The 16,200-nt window shown below is 41.5% G+C and overlaps 5 protein-coding genes and 1 pseudogene across 13 annotated transcripts in view; 3 read left to right on the top strand and 3 right to left on the bottom strand.

Moving 5' to 3' along the window:
• The window catches only part of LOC104826885 (alpha-L-arabinofuranosidase 1-like), a 5,190-nt gene extending 337 nt beyond the window's left edge, over window positions 1-4,853 (bottom strand). The window contains exons 1-18 of one of the 3 annotated variants that reach the window (XM_010559828.2): window positions 4,579-4,852; window positions 3,548-3,764; window positions 3,317-3,371; window positions 2,995-3,218; window positions 2,780-2,901; window positions 2,531-2,684; window positions 2,352-2,421; window positions 2,023-2,168; window positions 1,877-1,922; window positions 1,713-1,765; window positions 1,471-1,615; window positions 1,279-1,397; window positions 1,127-1,198; window positions 937-1,040; window positions 744-800; window positions 434-623; window positions 187-333; window positions 3-67 (exon numbers count right to left, since the gene is read on the bottom strand). In XM_010559828.2, the coding sequence (XP_010558130.1) occupies window positions 3-67; window positions 187-333; window positions 434-623; window positions 744-800; window positions 937-1,040; window positions 1,127-1,198; window positions 1,279-1,397; window positions 1,471-1,615; window positions 1,713-1,765; window positions 1,877-1,922; window positions 2,023-2,168; window positions 2,352-2,421; window positions 2,531-2,684; window positions 2,780-2,901; window positions 2,995-3,218; window positions 3,317-3,371; window positions 3,548-3,742 (1,964 nt within the window). In that variant the 5' untranslated portion in view covers window positions 3,743-3,764; window positions 4,579-4,852. Of the gene's footprint in view, window positions 1-2; window positions 68-186; window positions 334-433; window positions 624-743; window positions 801-936; window positions 1,041-1,126; window positions 1,199-1,278; window positions 1,398-1,470; window positions 1,616-1,712; window positions 1,923-2,022; window positions 2,169-2,351; window positions 2,422-2,530; window positions 2,685-2,779; window positions 2,902-2,994; window positions 3,219-3,316; window positions 3,372-3,547; window positions 3,765-4,578 lie in introns of all 3 variants that reach the window. The other 2 variants (XM_010559825.2, XM_010559827.2) reach the window with 2 other exon arrangements.
• A 145-nt stretch (window positions 4,854-4,998) lies between these two features.
• Window positions 4,999-7,450, top strand: LOC104826882 (probable protein S-acyltransferase 3). 2 transcript variants are annotated; one of them, XM_010559820.2, is made up of 5 exons: window positions 4,999-5,602; window positions 6,046-6,225; window positions 6,317-6,631; window positions 6,733-6,954; window positions 7,040-7,450. In XM_010559820.2, the coding sequence occupies exons 1-5, from the start codon at window positions 5,462-5,464 to the stop codon at window positions 7,430-7,432; spliced, it is 1,251 nt and encodes a 416-aa protein (XP_010558122.1). In that variant the 5' UTR covers window positions 4,999-5,461; the 3' UTR covers window positions 7,433-7,450. The 2 variants fall into 2 exon arrangements, with proteins under 2 accessions (XP_010558122.1, XP_010558121.1); XM_010559819.2 differs by lacking the exon at window positions 4,999-5,602 and adding an exon at window positions 5,615-5,805.
• Window positions 7,451-7,492: 42 nt separating this feature from the next.
• On the bottom strand, window positions 7,493-9,751 carry LOC104826883 (ubiquitin-conjugating enzyme E2 22-like). Of its 4 annotated transcripts, none has more exons than XM_010559823.2 (7): window positions 9,677-9,751; window positions 8,951-9,087; window positions 8,706-8,850; window positions 8,548-8,625; window positions 8,336-8,448; window positions 8,146-8,249; window positions 7,493-8,004 (listed from the first exon to the last, which is right to left on the bottom strand). In XM_010559823.2, the coding sequence occupies exons 2-7, from the start codon at window positions 8,951-8,953 to the stop codon at window positions 7,659-7,661; spliced, it is 789 nt and encodes a 262-aa protein (XP_010558125.1). In that variant the 5' UTR covers window positions 8,954-9,087; window positions 9,677-9,751; the 3' UTR covers window positions 7,493-7,658. The 4 variants fall into 4 exon arrangements, with proteins under 4 accessions (XP_010558125.1, XP_010558124.1, XP_010558123.1 ...); XM_010559822.2 differs by lacking the exon at window positions 9,677-9,751 and adding an exon at window positions 9,563-9,668; XM_010559821.2 differs by lacking the exon at window positions 9,677-9,751 and adding an exon at window positions 9,530-9,666.
• A 532-nt stretch (window positions 9,752-10,283) lies between these two features.
• LOC104826880 (transcription factor PCL1-like) lies at window positions 10,284-11,918 on the top strand. Of its 3 annotated transcripts, none has more exons than XM_019204176.1 (2): window positions 10,284-10,595; window positions 10,960-11,918. In XM_019204176.1, exons 1-2 carry the CDS (start codon window positions 10,324-10,326, stop codon window positions 11,648-11,650), a joined length of 963 nt encoding a protein of 320 aa, XP_019059721.1. In that variant the 5' UTR covers window positions 10,284-10,323; the 3' UTR covers window positions 11,651-11,918. The 3 variants fall into 3 exon arrangements, with proteins under 3 accessions (XP_019059721.1, XP_010558117.1, XP_010558119.1); XM_010559815.1 differs by having other exon boundaries at window positions 10,284-10,624; window positions 10,989-11,918; XM_010559817.1 differs by lacking the exon at window positions 10,284-10,595 and adding an exon at window positions 10,641-10,654 and having other exon boundaries at window positions 10,756-11,918.
• Window positions 11,919-12,746: 828 nt separating this feature from the next.
• LOC104826881 lies at window positions 12,747-15,012 on the bottom strand. Its single transcript, XM_010559818.2, has 4 exons — window positions 14,688-15,012; window positions 13,468-14,092; window positions 13,075-13,318; window positions 12,747-12,984 (listed from the first exon to the last, which is right to left on the bottom strand). Exons 1-4 carry the CDS (start codon window positions 14,767-14,769, stop codon window positions 12,934-12,936), a joined length of 1,002 nt encoding a protein of 333 aa, XP_010558120.1. The 5' UTR covers window positions 14,770-15,012; the 3' UTR covers window positions 12,747-12,933.
• Window positions 15,013-15,757: 745 nt separating this feature from the next.
• LOC104826879 overlaps window positions 15,758-16,200 on the top strand; it is a 2,732-nt pseudogene continuing 2,289 nt past the window's right edge.

Below are 16,200 nucleotides of genomic sequence, written 5' to 3'. Positions count from 1 at the left end.
AGTGTGGCGGGAGAACAACGCTCATGGCCTCCTCTGCCGTTTCCAGCGGGCTTTCTTTCGGGACAACCTGTGAAAATAGATCGGAGAAACAGCTTAGGCTTAGCCCTTCGAGCTTTCAGCTGAAAGAACGACTGATCCGATGTATAATCCATCAGTTTCTTTCAGAGACTCCTTTATGTTACTTACCTTATTTGGCTGCGTGAAGGAGTTCTCGTCCATGACATCGGTAGATGTCAGAACTGTCTTCTTGGATCCAGAAACTCTCACTATGTTCGGGTCCAATCCGGTCACAGACACTTTGAGATTCACTGGACTGCTTCCAAAGTTCACAACCTGCATCAATACACGCATCAATCTGGCTCAAAAGGAGAACCCGTAGGTTAAATTTCTGGAAAAGTTTAGAACTTTGATGTCAGATTGGAAGAAAATAGACCTTTATCCTTATGTAATCTTTGTCATTGTCTTGCCAGGAAATTGCGGATGCCACGAGAGAAGAAGAATTTCCGTTGAGCTTTGAACTGAGAAGGGTTGCGCCGTTTGACTCTGTGAAGAATTGTTGGACCCAGTAGCTAGGAGTTCCATATAGATGGGAAGAGTTGAAGACTATTGCATCCGGGTTCCATCTGAAAAACGAAAAAAGGACAAGGAAGCTTCCGGTTAGAGGAACTGGTTATTACCGAGGATTGTATGTTGTATATAAGACAACAAGAAAAATGAAACAAAGATCAACTGAGTGAACATACCGTCTATCATTCGTGTTCACAAAGAGAGGAGCATAGCTTGCCATTTCAACGACATCACTGCAACAAAAGAAGAGAACAGATGGTTTACTCTCTTGGCTATATAAACATCTATACATACAGGACAGAGGAATTGTGTTAAGCGAGTGCGTTCGCTTGTGATGAAATCTGAAAACAAGAAGAAAGTTCAGGAAACCTGTTCTTTTCTAGACCGATGAGAAAAGCAGCTTCACCAAGAGCTGCAAGCAAGCTTCCTGTACCGGCGTCTTTTCCAGTCACGGCATATTCGCTAACGAAAGCCTGTTCATGAATCAGCAAATTTCCGAGGCATCATTTCAGGAAATAGAGAAATACAAGGCAAGAAGCATGGATTATCTACAGCGTACCTTTGGACCTTTTCGTGATGTCTGATCAAATTTATTGGACATGGAGAACAAGTTGCCAGCGGATGTGTAAACCTGCACGAAAAGGCGATTTCCCGTCGGGACTTGGAGCCATAGAAATGCCACAAGATAATGTTTTTTAAAGATGGGTTTACATGAAAATCGTAGAAATCAGCAGGGTGGTCAAGCGGCTGAGATGATCCATCACAGTTGGAAATGATCTTGATGTCTGGATAAGCCTTCTTGATGGATTCATAGAACTTAAGGTAGTTTCCTGACAAGGCATATCTCATTCAGTTTCAGACAATGCTCATAAGTTTAGAATGTCATAACAGAGACATTGCAACCTATGTAGTTCTTCATCCCACAGTCTTCGTTCCCGACAGCAACATACTTCAGTTCGAAAGGTTCTGGGTGTCCCATTGCAGCTCGAAGAGATCCCCATGTAGAATCAGGATCTCCACGAGCAAACTCGATACCATCAAGTGCTTCCTGAAAAAAAAAAGTAGTTTTTTTTTTCTGTTTGTTACCGGGCAACTCTCATTTGCTAACTGAAAAGAGGAGGGGTTACTGGATTTCATCAGCATACTTGAACAAAGGGCATGACACTGGGAGTTTCAACTTCGTCTTGGTGACTGATCCCTGCAGCAATATTTATCAACATGCAAAAACATGAAGAAACATATATCAGTAACACTAGGAACCAGAGATGGAATCCGGGCTGAAACAGGTTTTGGGACAAAGGAAGATTACCATTGTTGAAAACCCATATCGGGGCTGCACCGATATCCTCAGCGAGCTGCAAGAATTGTCGGTTGTACAATTGACATCGAGCTTGGGAACAGTTCAAAGACTGGATTTTCTCACAAGAGCCAAGGAAAAAGAAAGGGAAAGCTAACTTGAAAGAACTCGAAGTGGCCAAGTCCATCGTCTGTCCAGTACTTCCAGACGTCGCCGAAATGGCCAGGTCTCTCTTCCAATGGTCCAACCGTGTCTTTCCACCGGAATGCGTTTCTTAACCATTCACCCTCAACGAAACAACCACCTACCATATCCATATTCAGTCCAGAGAGATTCAGTGTGAGGTGATGATCACATATCAGCAAATCTTTCATCATGTTCTTTATTTTGCCAAGATCTGGTTATAATGGGACCAAGGAAGTGCCTCTGCTAAAAAATGAAGAGGGAAACACAGCCAAAAACCGAATGATTGATATCCGATGTTTACCCGGGAAACGGATGAAGCTGGGTTTTATGTCCACAAGCATTTGAACAAGATCGCTTCTGAAACCATGTCCCTGCAATTATCCAGAAAGAGAGAACATACTTTTCCATAACTTTCTGTAATTGCGGTCTGTAATCTTTTTTACAGGTGCTTAAGGCACGTGTTGTAAAGAACTGATGAACCTTGTAAGTATCCGTTGGCATGGCTGAGACTTGGTCGAACCATATTAACCCCTTCTTGGTTGTTGTGAGCTGAAGTCTTGCACCATGATCTGTTCCTTCTGCCTCCAAAAGAACCTCCATCTTTGTCCAGTTTGAAACCTCGAAAGCCGAAGCTCTGCATCAACATATACATACATATGCATATATTCCAATCATTCATACAACAGGAAGTATGCAGAAACACTAACGCATATGAAAGATTCTTCTTACATGATCTTTCCAGAGGCAAGAATCAATGATCCATCCGAACTTGTAAACGATACTGACACATCGATGTCTCCGGTTGAACGGACGTAAAGGGTCACTCTGTATTTCTTTCCGTCCTCGATATTCTAATGGAAGAACGAGAAAACGAAGAAAAACACGGTAAGAATCATCCGAAATTCGTACACGCATTCTTTTGATGAGTATCGTTTAACGCTCACCATGCCCCAGAAACCCGGGTTATGCACTCCAACTCCTCCTGATGGGCAACCACTTCCACTGCTACTGCTACCTTCATTGTCACAGAGAACTTCCATTCTCAGAGCGATTTTATTGCGCTCAAAACAAGATGAGCGGTCTGTAGAAACAGATATCGATGACTGATCCCCAATGATGGACCATGGCATGATATTGGATGGCGTGTTTTGCCCGCCAGCTTCAAATCCTGCAACCAAAAAACTTCACTAGGAAACGACCCGACAAGAAAAACTACAGCCTCTTCTGAGTTGTGGCTTTCACCACAGGTAAGCTAAAAAAACTGACCTCTGTTGTTAACAAGTTCAGCCCAGAGTCCACCAGCCCCAGCATGGTTGATCTCCTGTAAAGATAATTGCACCAGAAAGAAAATTGCTTTCAGAACTACATTTAATTAATCTAGACTTTTTGGTTAATCATGGAAAATATGAGATTAGAAAGAAGATGGAACTGCATAATCATATACAGTTACCCTGAAGAAGAAGCACAATCCCATACAAAGATTCGAGATAAACAAACCTCGAAGAATATTCCGAAGAGCGTTTCAGGAATAGATCGTCCGGTGATGTCGGAAGCATCTACTTGCAGAGTCACAGAGGGGTTTGCATCTTCTACTCCAGAATCAGCAAAAAGGCTTTGATACACAAAAAAAGAGCCTAAGAGAAAGCAAAGTATGCAAACACTTCGAAGCAGCTTCTGAGAATCCATTGCCATCTCATCCGAGGAAGCAAAGATCCTATGGAGAGACGTTTAAGACATGAACACAAGCTTATTTAGCTAACAAGCAGTTGGAACTCGCAGACATTAAAAAGCCTAAATAAAACAGGCAGCAAAAGGAATAAAGACAGTATTCACCATACTAGAATGAGACAGCCTAGTTTGCTCATAGTTATCGAAACCGATATAGGTTAACCACGAGGTTTGGACAAAACAGATCAAGGCCATGATAGGAAGCCATGCACAGATCAAGAGCTATAGATACAGGAAGATGATCTATTTGAGTAATGCTATCCTGTTTCAATGAATTTTCTTAGAGCCATGTTAAGTGGATCGATTCAAATCAATGGTTTGCTTCAGAGGCTGAGCAGCCTCAAGTGTCATTGTAACTTTTGAGTTTCTGAAACTAAACAGACAGAACTCGCCAATCACTCTTTCATTTGCCCAACTGAAAAGCCAAGCTTAATCTCTTACATGCCTTACACATTGAAAACTATGAAACTGAGCATGTCTGATCGTTTAGGCGAACCCCTTCTCCGAAACGTGGAATTAAAGAATTTAATTCAGAAAAACAAGTGAAAATGCCCATCTTACGCATGTCAAATTGAACATCATTACAGAAATCAATCAATAGCCATTGAGACGTAAAAGCAGAACACAGTCAAGAACGAGGACAAAAGACAATAAAGTCCAAGGCAAAGACACATAGGACAGAAAAGAACCAAAAACAGGTACACGACACAGGCGACGACGAAATTAAAGATCAAAGACAAAAGACGAATACAGTAGCGCAAGACCCATTACAGAACGAGAGAGATCAAAGAACAGAAAACCTGGAATCAGCGAAAAGAACAAGTTGACCGAGACGAGGCACGAAATGGGTAAGGAGCAAACAGGAGGAGAACAAAAGGATCTATATAAAGTAAGCAACAGCAACGATGTTTACGTGGGGATTCGCCTTTTTCTTTGCGTTTTTGAGGAAAAGATCTGCAAAATATTTGCTTCCACGTTTGATTAAATTGCTTGTTTTCATGGAGGAGTGGCAGTTGATTGGAAGCGATGAATATTCTCATCATCTCACCTCTTCATGAATCTTTTTTTTTCTTGATTGTTTTCCAGATAATGTTATTTTCCTCCCTTTTACTTTAGTTTTCTTTTGTATTTTTTATTTAAAATTTTAGATAAATCTAACAACAGCAACAACAACAATGATAAATAAATAAATAAATGATGTACATTTTTTTACATGAAGATGAAAAACACACTATCTAATTTGAGTGGGCAAATATCTTGCAACGACAAAGAATCTAGTCAAGATACGATATACATTGAGATTAAAAAAAAAAACATTGTAATGAAGTTTATCCTTCCGATTTTTCCTCCCCTTTATCCATTTCTTTTGAAACTTTTGCTCCTAAATTTATTGCCAGAATATATTAGCGTCAACCTCGCGGAAATTTTGGAAATCATTAGAATACCGAAACAGCCATCAGACAAATCTCTTAGGGGGGGAGAGAGAGAGAGCTAATTAGGGGAGGAAGAAGAAGAAGAGAGAAATCCCCAAAACCCACATTTCTTTGTTTGATTCTGTTGATACCCAGAAAAGAATCTAGAGAAAAGTTTAAGAATTTGAAGAGAGAATTAGGAGACAGAGACAGGAAAGACGGTTTGATGTCAGGTTTCATGTGGGATTTTGGGACAAACAGGTGAAAGAAGATGCAGAGAGAGAGAATGAGCAAGAAAAAGAACAGTCAGGTCCATTGTGTTCCTCCCTCTGATCATCATTTGGACATGTCTGCTTCCACTTCCAAACCCATCTCCCAAATCAGAGCCTACAAAGCATGGAAGGGTAACAATGTAAATATTCTTTCTTCTCCATCATCGTCAATATCATCATATATATGAACAGCTTGATGTTTGTTTACGTGAGAAAAACGTGGATGATTTGGTTTTGCCATGTGTGTGTCATGATTGTTGATGATATGAAGCTGCATATCTTTCATGAGGATTCCTTGGTGAAAAAACATGCATATATTCAAATGATGCGTGGCTTAATCAAGGTACAGAAAAATGTATTGTTTATCTTATTGTACTAAACTCAGATATGCTAATGGAGAGTGTTATTTGAGAAGAAGAAGAATGGAGATTTTCTGAACTTAGCCTTAGAATACTCATACCAGAGATCAGTCAAAATGCTGCATTCTTCATCAGATGTTCTGTTTGGTATTCATTCCAACTACTGTACATTTCTTAGAAAACCAGAGGTGATGATGATCTTTTGCTGTTTGTTGTTGCGTCAGATATTTTGCTGTGGTGGAATGCTAATCTTCGGTCCGGATGCATCATCTCTGTTTCTAACCTCGCTCCTGATCGGAGCTCCTGCACTTACATTCTGCATAAGGATGCTTGTATGGATCAGAAATGGTGACCCATCCTTCAACTATCCCGTCCTGACCTGTGGGTTTGTCCTCACATTCTTGGTTGGTAAAACAGATTCTAAACCCTCTTTGATCCATCTCAGTTAAAACCCTTTATGCTTTATCTATCTCTTCCTGTCTCTGGTCCCTGCAGGATTTTACATTTCTCTTGTTAACATCGTCTAGAGATCCAGGAATCATCCCCAGGAATAAGCAACCACCTGCAATGGATGATGACAGTTCAGATGGTTACATGACACAATCTAAGGAATGGGTGAACAGCAAAACACCAAACCTCAAGATACCGAAGACCAAAGATGTGTTTGTTAACGGCAACACCATCAAAGTGAAGTTCTGTGAAACTTGTTTGTTGTACCGTCCACCACGAGCTTCTCATTGTTCCATCTGCAACAACTGTGTCCAACGCTTTGATCACCACTGTCCTTGGGTAGGACAGTGTATTGCAGTGGTAAGTGTATAGATTTGAATCTTCCTTTATCTACCCCTGTTTTTCGAGACCATGCTTCATAATAACAGTGAGAGTATTCCCGGGTGTGACCTCTTTTGCAGCGGAATTACCCGTTCTTCATCTGTTTCATATCATGCTCAACCTTGTTGTGCATATATGTGTTCGTCTTCTCGTGGTTCAATCTGCTCCGGCAGCCAGGCCGATTATGGAGGATCATGGCCCATGATATAGTCTCTGTCATTCTCATTGTCTATACCTTCGTTGTTGTCTGGTTCGTGGGTGGTCTTACAGTTTTCCATTTCTATCTGATCTCCACAAACCAGGTAAAGTTCTTACCTTTGAGCCAATTCGTAAGAGAAAATAGCTTACAAACCTCTGTAAGGTAAGAAAGTTCTTGCCTTTATGCAGACAACATACGAGAATTTCAGGTACCGTTACGATAGGAAGGAAAACCCTTACAAGAAAGGGCTACTGAAGAATCTCAAGGAAGTCTTGTTCACCAATATCCCACCTTCACAGATAAACCTCCGAGCATGGGTACCGGATTATGAAGATATGACAACTGTATCTGTCATGTCTGAATTCGATTCAGACTTTAGCACAAACAGGAAATACGATATCGAAATAGGAGGCGACATGCTAAGTAAGGACGAGAGTAAGAAGATGCTTGCCTCTACAATGCGAACCTTAGATCACAATGACATTCATGATGACAGATTGAAGAAGGTTGGAGATGATTCTCCCGAGTTTGATCCGTCTTTCTTCCTGCCTCAACCGGAACTACACAAGCATTTACCGTGAAGAAGGGTCTTTCATAGTACAGCATCCGTCTGTTTTCTGTAACTCTAGTTCATCATGATGTGTACAGAAGAATTGCAGAAAGATTATACCAAGGTCACTCTTGTCATGGCCTTCTGTGTTTTTAACTTTATTCCCCACAATGACAGTAATCGTCACAGACAAACAGAGAGCCCTCCTATGAAATCAAAACAACAGTTTGGGGGAGAGTTGAGATACTAACATAGCGTCACAGTCTCTTCAAGCTTTTCTTTCGGGCATCTACTTTCTTCTTCTCCACCTGAACCTTGGCCAATCCCGCTTCCTTTTTATGCGTACATACTGCTTTTCCTGATACAGTTATGGATCCTGAAGGGGCTGCTCCGACCGGGTTTGCCACTTGTTGGTCCTGGCCGCTAGTTGTTGCTCTCTTGATGTCTGCCATTAAAGTAAGTATCGGATTCGCACCATTAGGCATCTCGTTGTTCTGGTCGACAGTTGTTTTAGTCTGGTCAATGTTTAGAGCCGTCATAGACTCTGAGATAGCCCCTGTCTTGAATTTAGGTTTTGGTTTGGCATGGATACCAGTGTAAAGCCTACAAATGATAGCATATACCAAATTACTTCAGTATTTCATTTCTTGGCAGTAAAGCACTAAGCTAGAACCCAGAAGGTACAATGTTTCCCTCAATGCAATCAACACAAAGCAGCAGGAGACCGTGTATGAGGTAACTCACCGAGCATGACGTGCATATTCATCATATTTTTCAAGTAGCATCTTGCCTGCCTGTTCATTTAGGGCAGATTCCGGAAATGGTTCGATCAGTAAGCACCTCACTACCTGTTGACAGAAAAAAAAATGAGAAAAAACGGAAACTAAAAGCAGAGATTAATCTTAAGGGAGCACAGAAGGCTCATGGATCTTACAGTGAGTACATGACGTAATCCAAGAGTTGGGTTCCAATCCTTTTTAAGCGTATTAACACAGATCTCTCCGTTGGTTGCAATATTAGGATGGAAAACCTTCGTTAGGAAGTAACCTTACATTACAAACAACTCAGAAATCAGGAAAAAAACTAAGAAATCATCTCACTACGGATTAATATGTCTGTCTTAAAAGATGTGCATAACGAACAAACCTTTAGGAGGAGAATGAGGAAAGTCGTGTGACAAGGACAACTTCAAGCGAAAAACGCCATTCTCATACGGGGTCCCAACTGCAAGTAATCAAGGAAGAAAATCTTAGTTTCCAGTATTTCATTTTCGTAATCTGCGACGGCAAAGATCGATAGTGAACCTGGGCCTTCAATATCAGCATATATTGTTGAAAAATCTTCGTCATTCACCATGACTTTGATGCCATCTGGAGGGGATTCATCAAGATTCTTGAGTTCCTTAGCGAGTTGCTTGACAACATTCGGTGGAAGATTTTCGTTGCTTGCCTGAGAAGAAAGGTATTATAGCACCATCAAATGAAGAAACAAAAATCATGCTAGTGAATCACAAATGGAAGTGAAGTCACTTTAGAGACAGAAAAATCACCATGGCTAAGCAGAAACGATCCTCGAAAAAAGTTCTTTAACTAGGGGAGTTCTTGGAACCACTGTAAATAATGAGCTGAAATCTTCTTCCGACTTTCTGGACTCAGTTTGACAAGATTGCCACAAACCAAGAAAGACCTAAATCATCCAACACGAATATGTCATTCCACTGATATATCTAAATACAACAAATACGCTCTAACCAGAGACAAGAGACAACACAACATATAAGCAAATTCATCGTATCCATGCCCAAAAGAGAAGACGAAAATGTTCATACGGGCGTTATGATGAACACTCAGGTAGCGAATTAACCGGAAGATGCATGAAGCAATGCTTAAATCAGACCCAACTCATAGGTAGAATTAACATGAAGAAAGGTAAATTCACGCAAATGTGAAGCGAAACACATCCAAAGAAAGAACGCGAGAACAAAGGATAATCAAAGAACTCAAGAAAACCCTAGAATGACAAATTCTGTGCGATTAGACTCTAGGGTTTTCGACCGAGAACTCTTGCAACCTAATCGGATCCTAGTTTACACGCGACGAATCGAAGAAAATCTAAAGAGAACACAAACCCAGACAAGGCAGATAGAAGCAAGGAATCAAACCCGCAATCCACTGATTCAAGAAGAAACCGACCCGATCGAAATCAAGGTACTTTTGTGTTGTCCACAGAGAGAGAGAGAGAGAGAGAGAGAGAGAGAGAGAGAGAGATCTTTCACCTCTGGGTTTCTGCCCCCTCGAAGTCATTAATAATGAGGTCCAGATTAGTAATGATACTTGGAGAGAGAGAGAGAGAGAATCTGTACAATTATTGGATATTTTTATTTAATTTCTTTTATTATATATATTTGTCAATTTTCCTATGCTCTTTATTTTATTTGTCTAAAAGGGTCTGTGAATCGCGTATCATTTAATTAACGTATCGATATAAAATCTAATTTTTAAAAAGTAAGAATTATAATATTTAGCTACAAATTTGAAAGTGAAATCTCCCAACCAATCAAACATAGAATCCACACAGTAATGTATGCAAATAGTAGTACTGTAGAACCCCATCATCGTCGTCGTCGTCGTCATTCATCATCATCATCGTAGATTAGAGACAAAAGCTGAAAAGATCCACCTCGAACCTCTCTCCATCATTCCTTCGTCCTCAGTCTCCTGAGTCCCTTCTTCTTCTTCTTCTTGAAATTAAACTAGGAAAGATCCAATTCGGTTCTTTGTTAAATTCGGATTGCATCTCCACCGAATTTTTCACTGATTGTTGGTTGACCTCTTTCGTCTTTTACCTCATCTGGGTTTGGCATCAGAAGCAAAAAGACAGTACCTTTCCGTGAGTTTTTTCTTTGATTCCGTCGATTTTCGGATGCTTCCGTCGAACATTTGTCCGGGTTTGTCAGATCGGTTGGTGAATTTGAGTTTTGTTTTTCCCAGAATGAGAGAGGAAGAATCCAACTGGTTCGCCAGATGGGAAGAAGAGCTTCCATCACCGGAGGAGCTCATGCCGTTGTCGCAGTCTCTAATCACTCCTGATCTCGCCCTCGCCTTCGATATCCGAAGCCCTAACAGCGATTCCGGTCAAGGTCACCCGCCATCCGCGACGCTGCAGCCTCCGCCGCCGTCGTCCCAGGCCAACTCCTCCGCCGAGTTCGCGGCCGACTCGGCGGGTCTGGGGTCCAAAAAGACAGTACCTTTCCGTGAGTTTTTTCTTTGATTCCGTCGATTTTCGGATGCTTCCGTCGAACATTTGTCCGGGTTTGTCAGATCGGTTGGTGAATTTGAGTTTTGTTTTTCCCAGAATGAGAGAGGAAGAATCCAACTGGTTCGCCAGATGGGAAGAAGAGCTTCCATCACCGGAGGAGCTCATGCCGTTGTCGCAGTCTCTAATCACTCCTGATCTCGCCCTCGCCTTCGATATCCGAAGCCCTAACAGCGATTCCGGTCAAGGTCACCCGCCATCCGCGACGCTGCAGCCTCCGCCGCCGTCGTCCCAGGCCAACTCCTCCGCCGAGTTCGCGGCCGACTCGGCGGATCTGGGTTCCGGAGCCGCCGGAGACGAGCCAGCTCGGACGCTGAAGCGGCCGCGTCTCGTCTGGACGCCGCAGCTGCACAAGCGGTTCGTCGACGCGGTCGCGCATCTCGGCATAAAAAACGCTGTCCCGAAGACCATCATGCAGATGATGAGCGTCGACGGTCTGACCAGAGAGAACGTCGCGAGCCATCTGCAGAAGTACCGTTTGTACCTCAAGAGAATGCAGGGTCTGTCCTCCGGCGGCGGCAGCGGCGGAGCTGTGTCGGATCCAGCGATGGATAATTTGTTCGCTAGTTCTCCAGTGCCTGCCCATTTCTTGCATCCGACAAGGGGACCGAGTTCGGACCATTTCATGCCTGCTTTTGTCCCAATGGCGATGCTGCAGCAGCAGCAGCAGATGGCTGCCACCGCCACAGCCACAGCCAATCCCCACCTGCAACCTCCGCACTTCCACCACCGGCAAATGACCCATTTTGGTTCTCCGACGAACGGGCAGTTCGAGCATTCGTTCCTGGCGGCTCGGCAGACGCAGCAACAAGGTCATAGAATGGGTGCGGCATTGCACAGTACAGTGGCTAATAGTTACGGAGAGGACTTGGAATCTGCTAACGCCAATGGAGGAAGGACGGTACTGACTCTATTCCCACCTCGAGACGATTGAATCTGTGGTAAAAAAATTTGGTCAGACATCCTCAACAGAAGAGAGTTCTGGTTCTTGGTCCTTGTCTGAATGGCATAGAGCTCGCAATGTTTATGTCAGTTCCTGAACTGGAAATTGGTGTCTCTGCATATGCGTCCATTGGTTGTTCTGTTTCAGTATGTATGATTCTATGGTAACTGAGTTAACTCAGTGACGTCACTCCGTGAAGTCGACCAGAACAGAACATTCTGTTATTCGATCACTCACTTCATCACGTTCTTTTTGCTTCCTCTTCTTACCATATCTTGTTCTTGCTAGGCTCCTATACTTGGATCTATGATTCAAAGAGATCCAGATCTGGTTATATGTACATGCATATATATATATATACACATGTGTGTGTGTATGTACAGCTTGTGGGTTAGGCACTGGACATTGAGGCACTTATACACCGTACGGACACAGCAACAAACAAAAGAGTGGAAACCAGAAAAGCCAGGATCTGATGCTTACCAATCTAAGAAATTATGTGATATATTGCATATGTTTTTTGGGCCCAAATAAAGGGGCAATTAAAATTATGAATAATAATGATGAAACTAAAATTATTATATGATTCTCTTGGTGGGGTATCAACTAAAAGCATGGTGGTGGGTTGGGTTAGTAGCTGTCATGATCTGAATCCATTATTGTCACAAAGATTTATTACTATCATTCATTAACTCCAAATCCAAACTGTATGTCCTAAACCTCATTACAAGAAATCCAAATCCAAACTTTATGTCCTAAACCTCATTACAAGAAATGTGCAAGCAACATAATAGTTTTGGTTGTATTAAGTTACTAGAAACTCAGACATAGATTGCCATTCTAGTTGGTTTCTGTTGGCTACGGATACATTTTTTTACTTATGTTTAAATTTAATTATTTAGATTTCATTAAAAATTATAATAATTAACCCATCTATCTATTCACCATTGCAAAAGTTTTCACCTTTTTATGTGTCGAGAATTCTGGGAAACTACCTGTATCTACGAGAAGCATCCATCAATGGAGGAGTAAATGAGAAGCCAAGACATGGTGGAAACAAAGTCAAACAACAACAACATATTCAAAGTATTCGAAAGAATCAAGACAAGACCATAACCATAAACCATGTTTATGATGATTAGTCTTCTGGGTTCTGTAATAGCATAAGAGAAGATGTCTGCATAAGGTCTCAAAATCGGCTAACAACGGATTCAAAAACAGATCGAAAGTTCCTAAACCCTAACCCATAAATCTGCATACAAAAAGGATAAACGTTACCGATTCTGCATGTACTCGAAGCTCAGTGGTTGCTGGCAGAATGGCGCCTGCAGGTATTTCAGATTGAAATCAGACAAAGGAAAAGGAAGGAGATTGATCAATCTCGGGAGAAAACTGAACTAGGATGAGTGGATTACCCGAAAAGCAGTCTGTCTGAACTGCCCGTATGAATGTGCATACATCATTGCAGCGTTTGGCCACGGTGTGTGATGAGTAGATGCACCCCTCGGAGGCGGATTTACCGTTAGGTGCGGATTCAAGGGGTAATGAAAGTTTGGAGAAGCTTGAGTTATCGGGATCTGTGGGAATAACCCCTCGTGAAACGGTAGCTGGATTGGGGTCGGGGTGAAATTTTGACCCGATGGCATGATCCTGACATACCTGCATCGATTCAATGCTAATGGTGTTATTATCTTTCTCATCATGCTTATATAAAGTTCAGGTTATGGATTGGATGCTTAAAAAGAAAAGTTTACACAGCCATTGTAGACATGGAAAGCTTCCTGTACTCGGAAACTATATTTACGTACCTCCCATAGCTCCGGTCATAGTCAGGATCAAAACGATCCTTCTCTCTATCTCTTATGATGGCAACCCTAGATGGCCCTCCAGATTCCCCGAAAGTAAGGTTCTTTTCCGCATCAACCGAAAGATTCCTTACCACATCGGCTCCATTTCCATTAAGACATGTATGCTTTCCATCAAGGGAAGCTTGTGATGAAGAATCTTCAGAATCCGAACTGCTAGGGCTGCTAAATATACGAGCTCGAGCTTTATCATACTCCTCTTTTCTCTCTTCCACACTTCTCGTAATATTGCGCTGCACTCCCGTTCTAGTGCCTTCACCACCAGATCCTCTTTTAGGTCTAGGCTTGATTGCGATTTTCAGAACCTCGGGTTGATCATTCCCTGGCTGCTTAGCATGAATTTCAGACAGGCAAACCAAAGGGTGTCTGCTTTCTGCAGTTTTTCTTGCGAGAATTCCATTCCCCGAGCCATCTGAACCACTGTCCATAACCATGGTTACAAGTCCATAATGCTGAGCAATGCGATGGGCTGCAAGCCGAAGGTAAGATGTCGGGTAATGTTGAAACTCGAACTGCTGCTGCTCAGGATTTTGCAAGAACCTCTGTACTTCAAATTCCATGCGCAAAACTGGTAAACGACCACAGATCAAACAAAGAGTTTAAGATAACGAAAGAATACTTAAATCTATCACATTTTGACTTCATATACTGGCAAATATCTACAGATTCAGCCATTTCTATGAAATAACTAGATCAAAAAGAAAATATTGAACAGAAAGGTTAAACTTTTGATAGCCATCAGGTAAAAACCAATCACATATGTTCACAAACAAGGTTCTGGAAAGGAGTAGAGTTCGTTTCTCCAAGAACACTGAATATCATTTTGAATTAGAGAAAACGCCACAGATGTAACAAGCTCTCATAGTTAAGCTTTGTTCTTTGTTGAGCTGAGAGGAAATGATGATCATGATAAGATCAAAAGTCATGGATCTATCGTCAAGTAGCACAAAGAACCCTAATTCCTAAACTGAAACCGGAAATGGGCACAAATAGTTGAAAACCCTAACAAGGATGCGCTAACCAGAGAAAACCCAAAATCCAGCAATCCCGTAACGAACCCTAGATGACTACCGAGAAACGAGATATCGAAGATCGGATCAACCCACGAATAAAGATAAAACATTGAATCATGGGGCTCGCGAGAAAATCAGGAATTCACTAACTGGTCAGACGATGACGAGGGTTCTGAAGAGCCTCGACCAAAAATGGATCCACCATTGCTTCCTTCTCGCCCAGAGCAGCCATGGCGCTTCTCTCTTTCTCTTCCTCGGTCCTTCTCGCTCTTGTTTCCTTCTCTCTCTCTCTCTCTTAGAAAGATAAGAGAAACAGGAAGAAATTTCACGGAGAAGAAGGAGATGAAAAGGAGGAAAATTTTCGGATTAGCATCGCGAGAAAGAGAGGATCGATCCAAATCCAAAATCCATGAGGGTGTAAGAGAGAAAAAGACCCTCGGCCTCTCCCTCTCTCGCAACAAGTGGGAGAGGAGAAAAGTTTACAGCCCTTGAGATGTTTTTATTATCTTAAATGTAATTATAATATAAATGGATAATAAATAATAATTGCCGTGTCTTAATTTGATTTTCACAATTTTTCTTTAGAAAAACCTTAAATTATCCAATAAAATAAAAAAAACAATCATTCGGAAAAAATGACATTAGTTTTATTTTAATGAATAAATATTTACATAAACTATTTAAAATAATTAATAATTGTTTTAGTGGTATTGAAACATGTTAGAAATTACAAATAAACTGATACTGTATTTTTTATTTTTCTTATTTGTTTCTACTTTTAATTATTTTTTTGTTCTATTGAATTGTTCTTCTATGTTACAAGATTACCACTATACTCACCTACCAAATCCACTTGCAAAAGAAGATGCTATGAAATAATGGGCACAAGAGATGGAAAATAGAATAACTATATCTTTTAAATTCGTATGATCTATTTTCATTATAGTTAATTATTTCTAATTATTTTACAGATAATTTTTTATTTTTTATGATAAAGAATAACTTCTTTTTAAATACTTAAAAACCATAAGCTTGTGAAATTATCACACTATTTGATGTTGTTCAACAGCACAAAAAACACAATGGGCCAGAATGGAAGACTTAGAAATTTGTGGGCCGAAAAAGAAGAATTAGAAAACTGAAATGCACGCGCTGGAGGCACGTCGGGAATATATATTTGGGTTTCCTTAAACCACACGGTATACTCTCGTGGTCTTTTCGGTCGTCGTCGTCGTCTTCTTCTTCCTTAACCGCGGAAAAACCCTAACATCGGTGATGACAGAATCATTGATCGCCCTACAGCCGGCGATGCCCGATCCTGATCCTGATTTTTTTGTCGGAATCCAACAACCCACTTTTCCCGCCGCTTGATCCCCTGTTCTTCTCGGATTCCGATCCGATTTCAATGGAAGCCCAAGGATCTGAACTGGGTCCCTTTCTCGAAGAGAATGGTGATTTTGATTTTCCCATTGATCTTCCAGATGACTTCTTCGACTTTCCCTCCGACATGGAAACCTCGCTGATCCCTGACATCCCCGGGGATTTGTCTTCGGACACCAGTAATTCCGGGAATTTCGGCCATCAGGGCTCAAATGAAGTCGGAAATAATCTGAATCGCTACACATCGGAGTCTGGGAGCGGTGGTAGAGAGGCAGAAGAGCGT

This window comes from Tarenaya hassleriana, unplaced genomic scaffold (genome assembly GCF_000463585.1).
Source record: "Tarenaya hassleriana unplaced genomic scaffold, ASM46358v1 Cleome5, whole genome shotgun sequence".
NCBI classification, from domain to species: Eukaryota; Viridiplantae; Streptophyta; class Magnoliopsida; order Brassicales; family Cleomaceae; genus Tarenaya; species Tarenaya hassleriana.
This window is presented reverse-complemented; position numbering and strand designations above follow the sequence as displayed.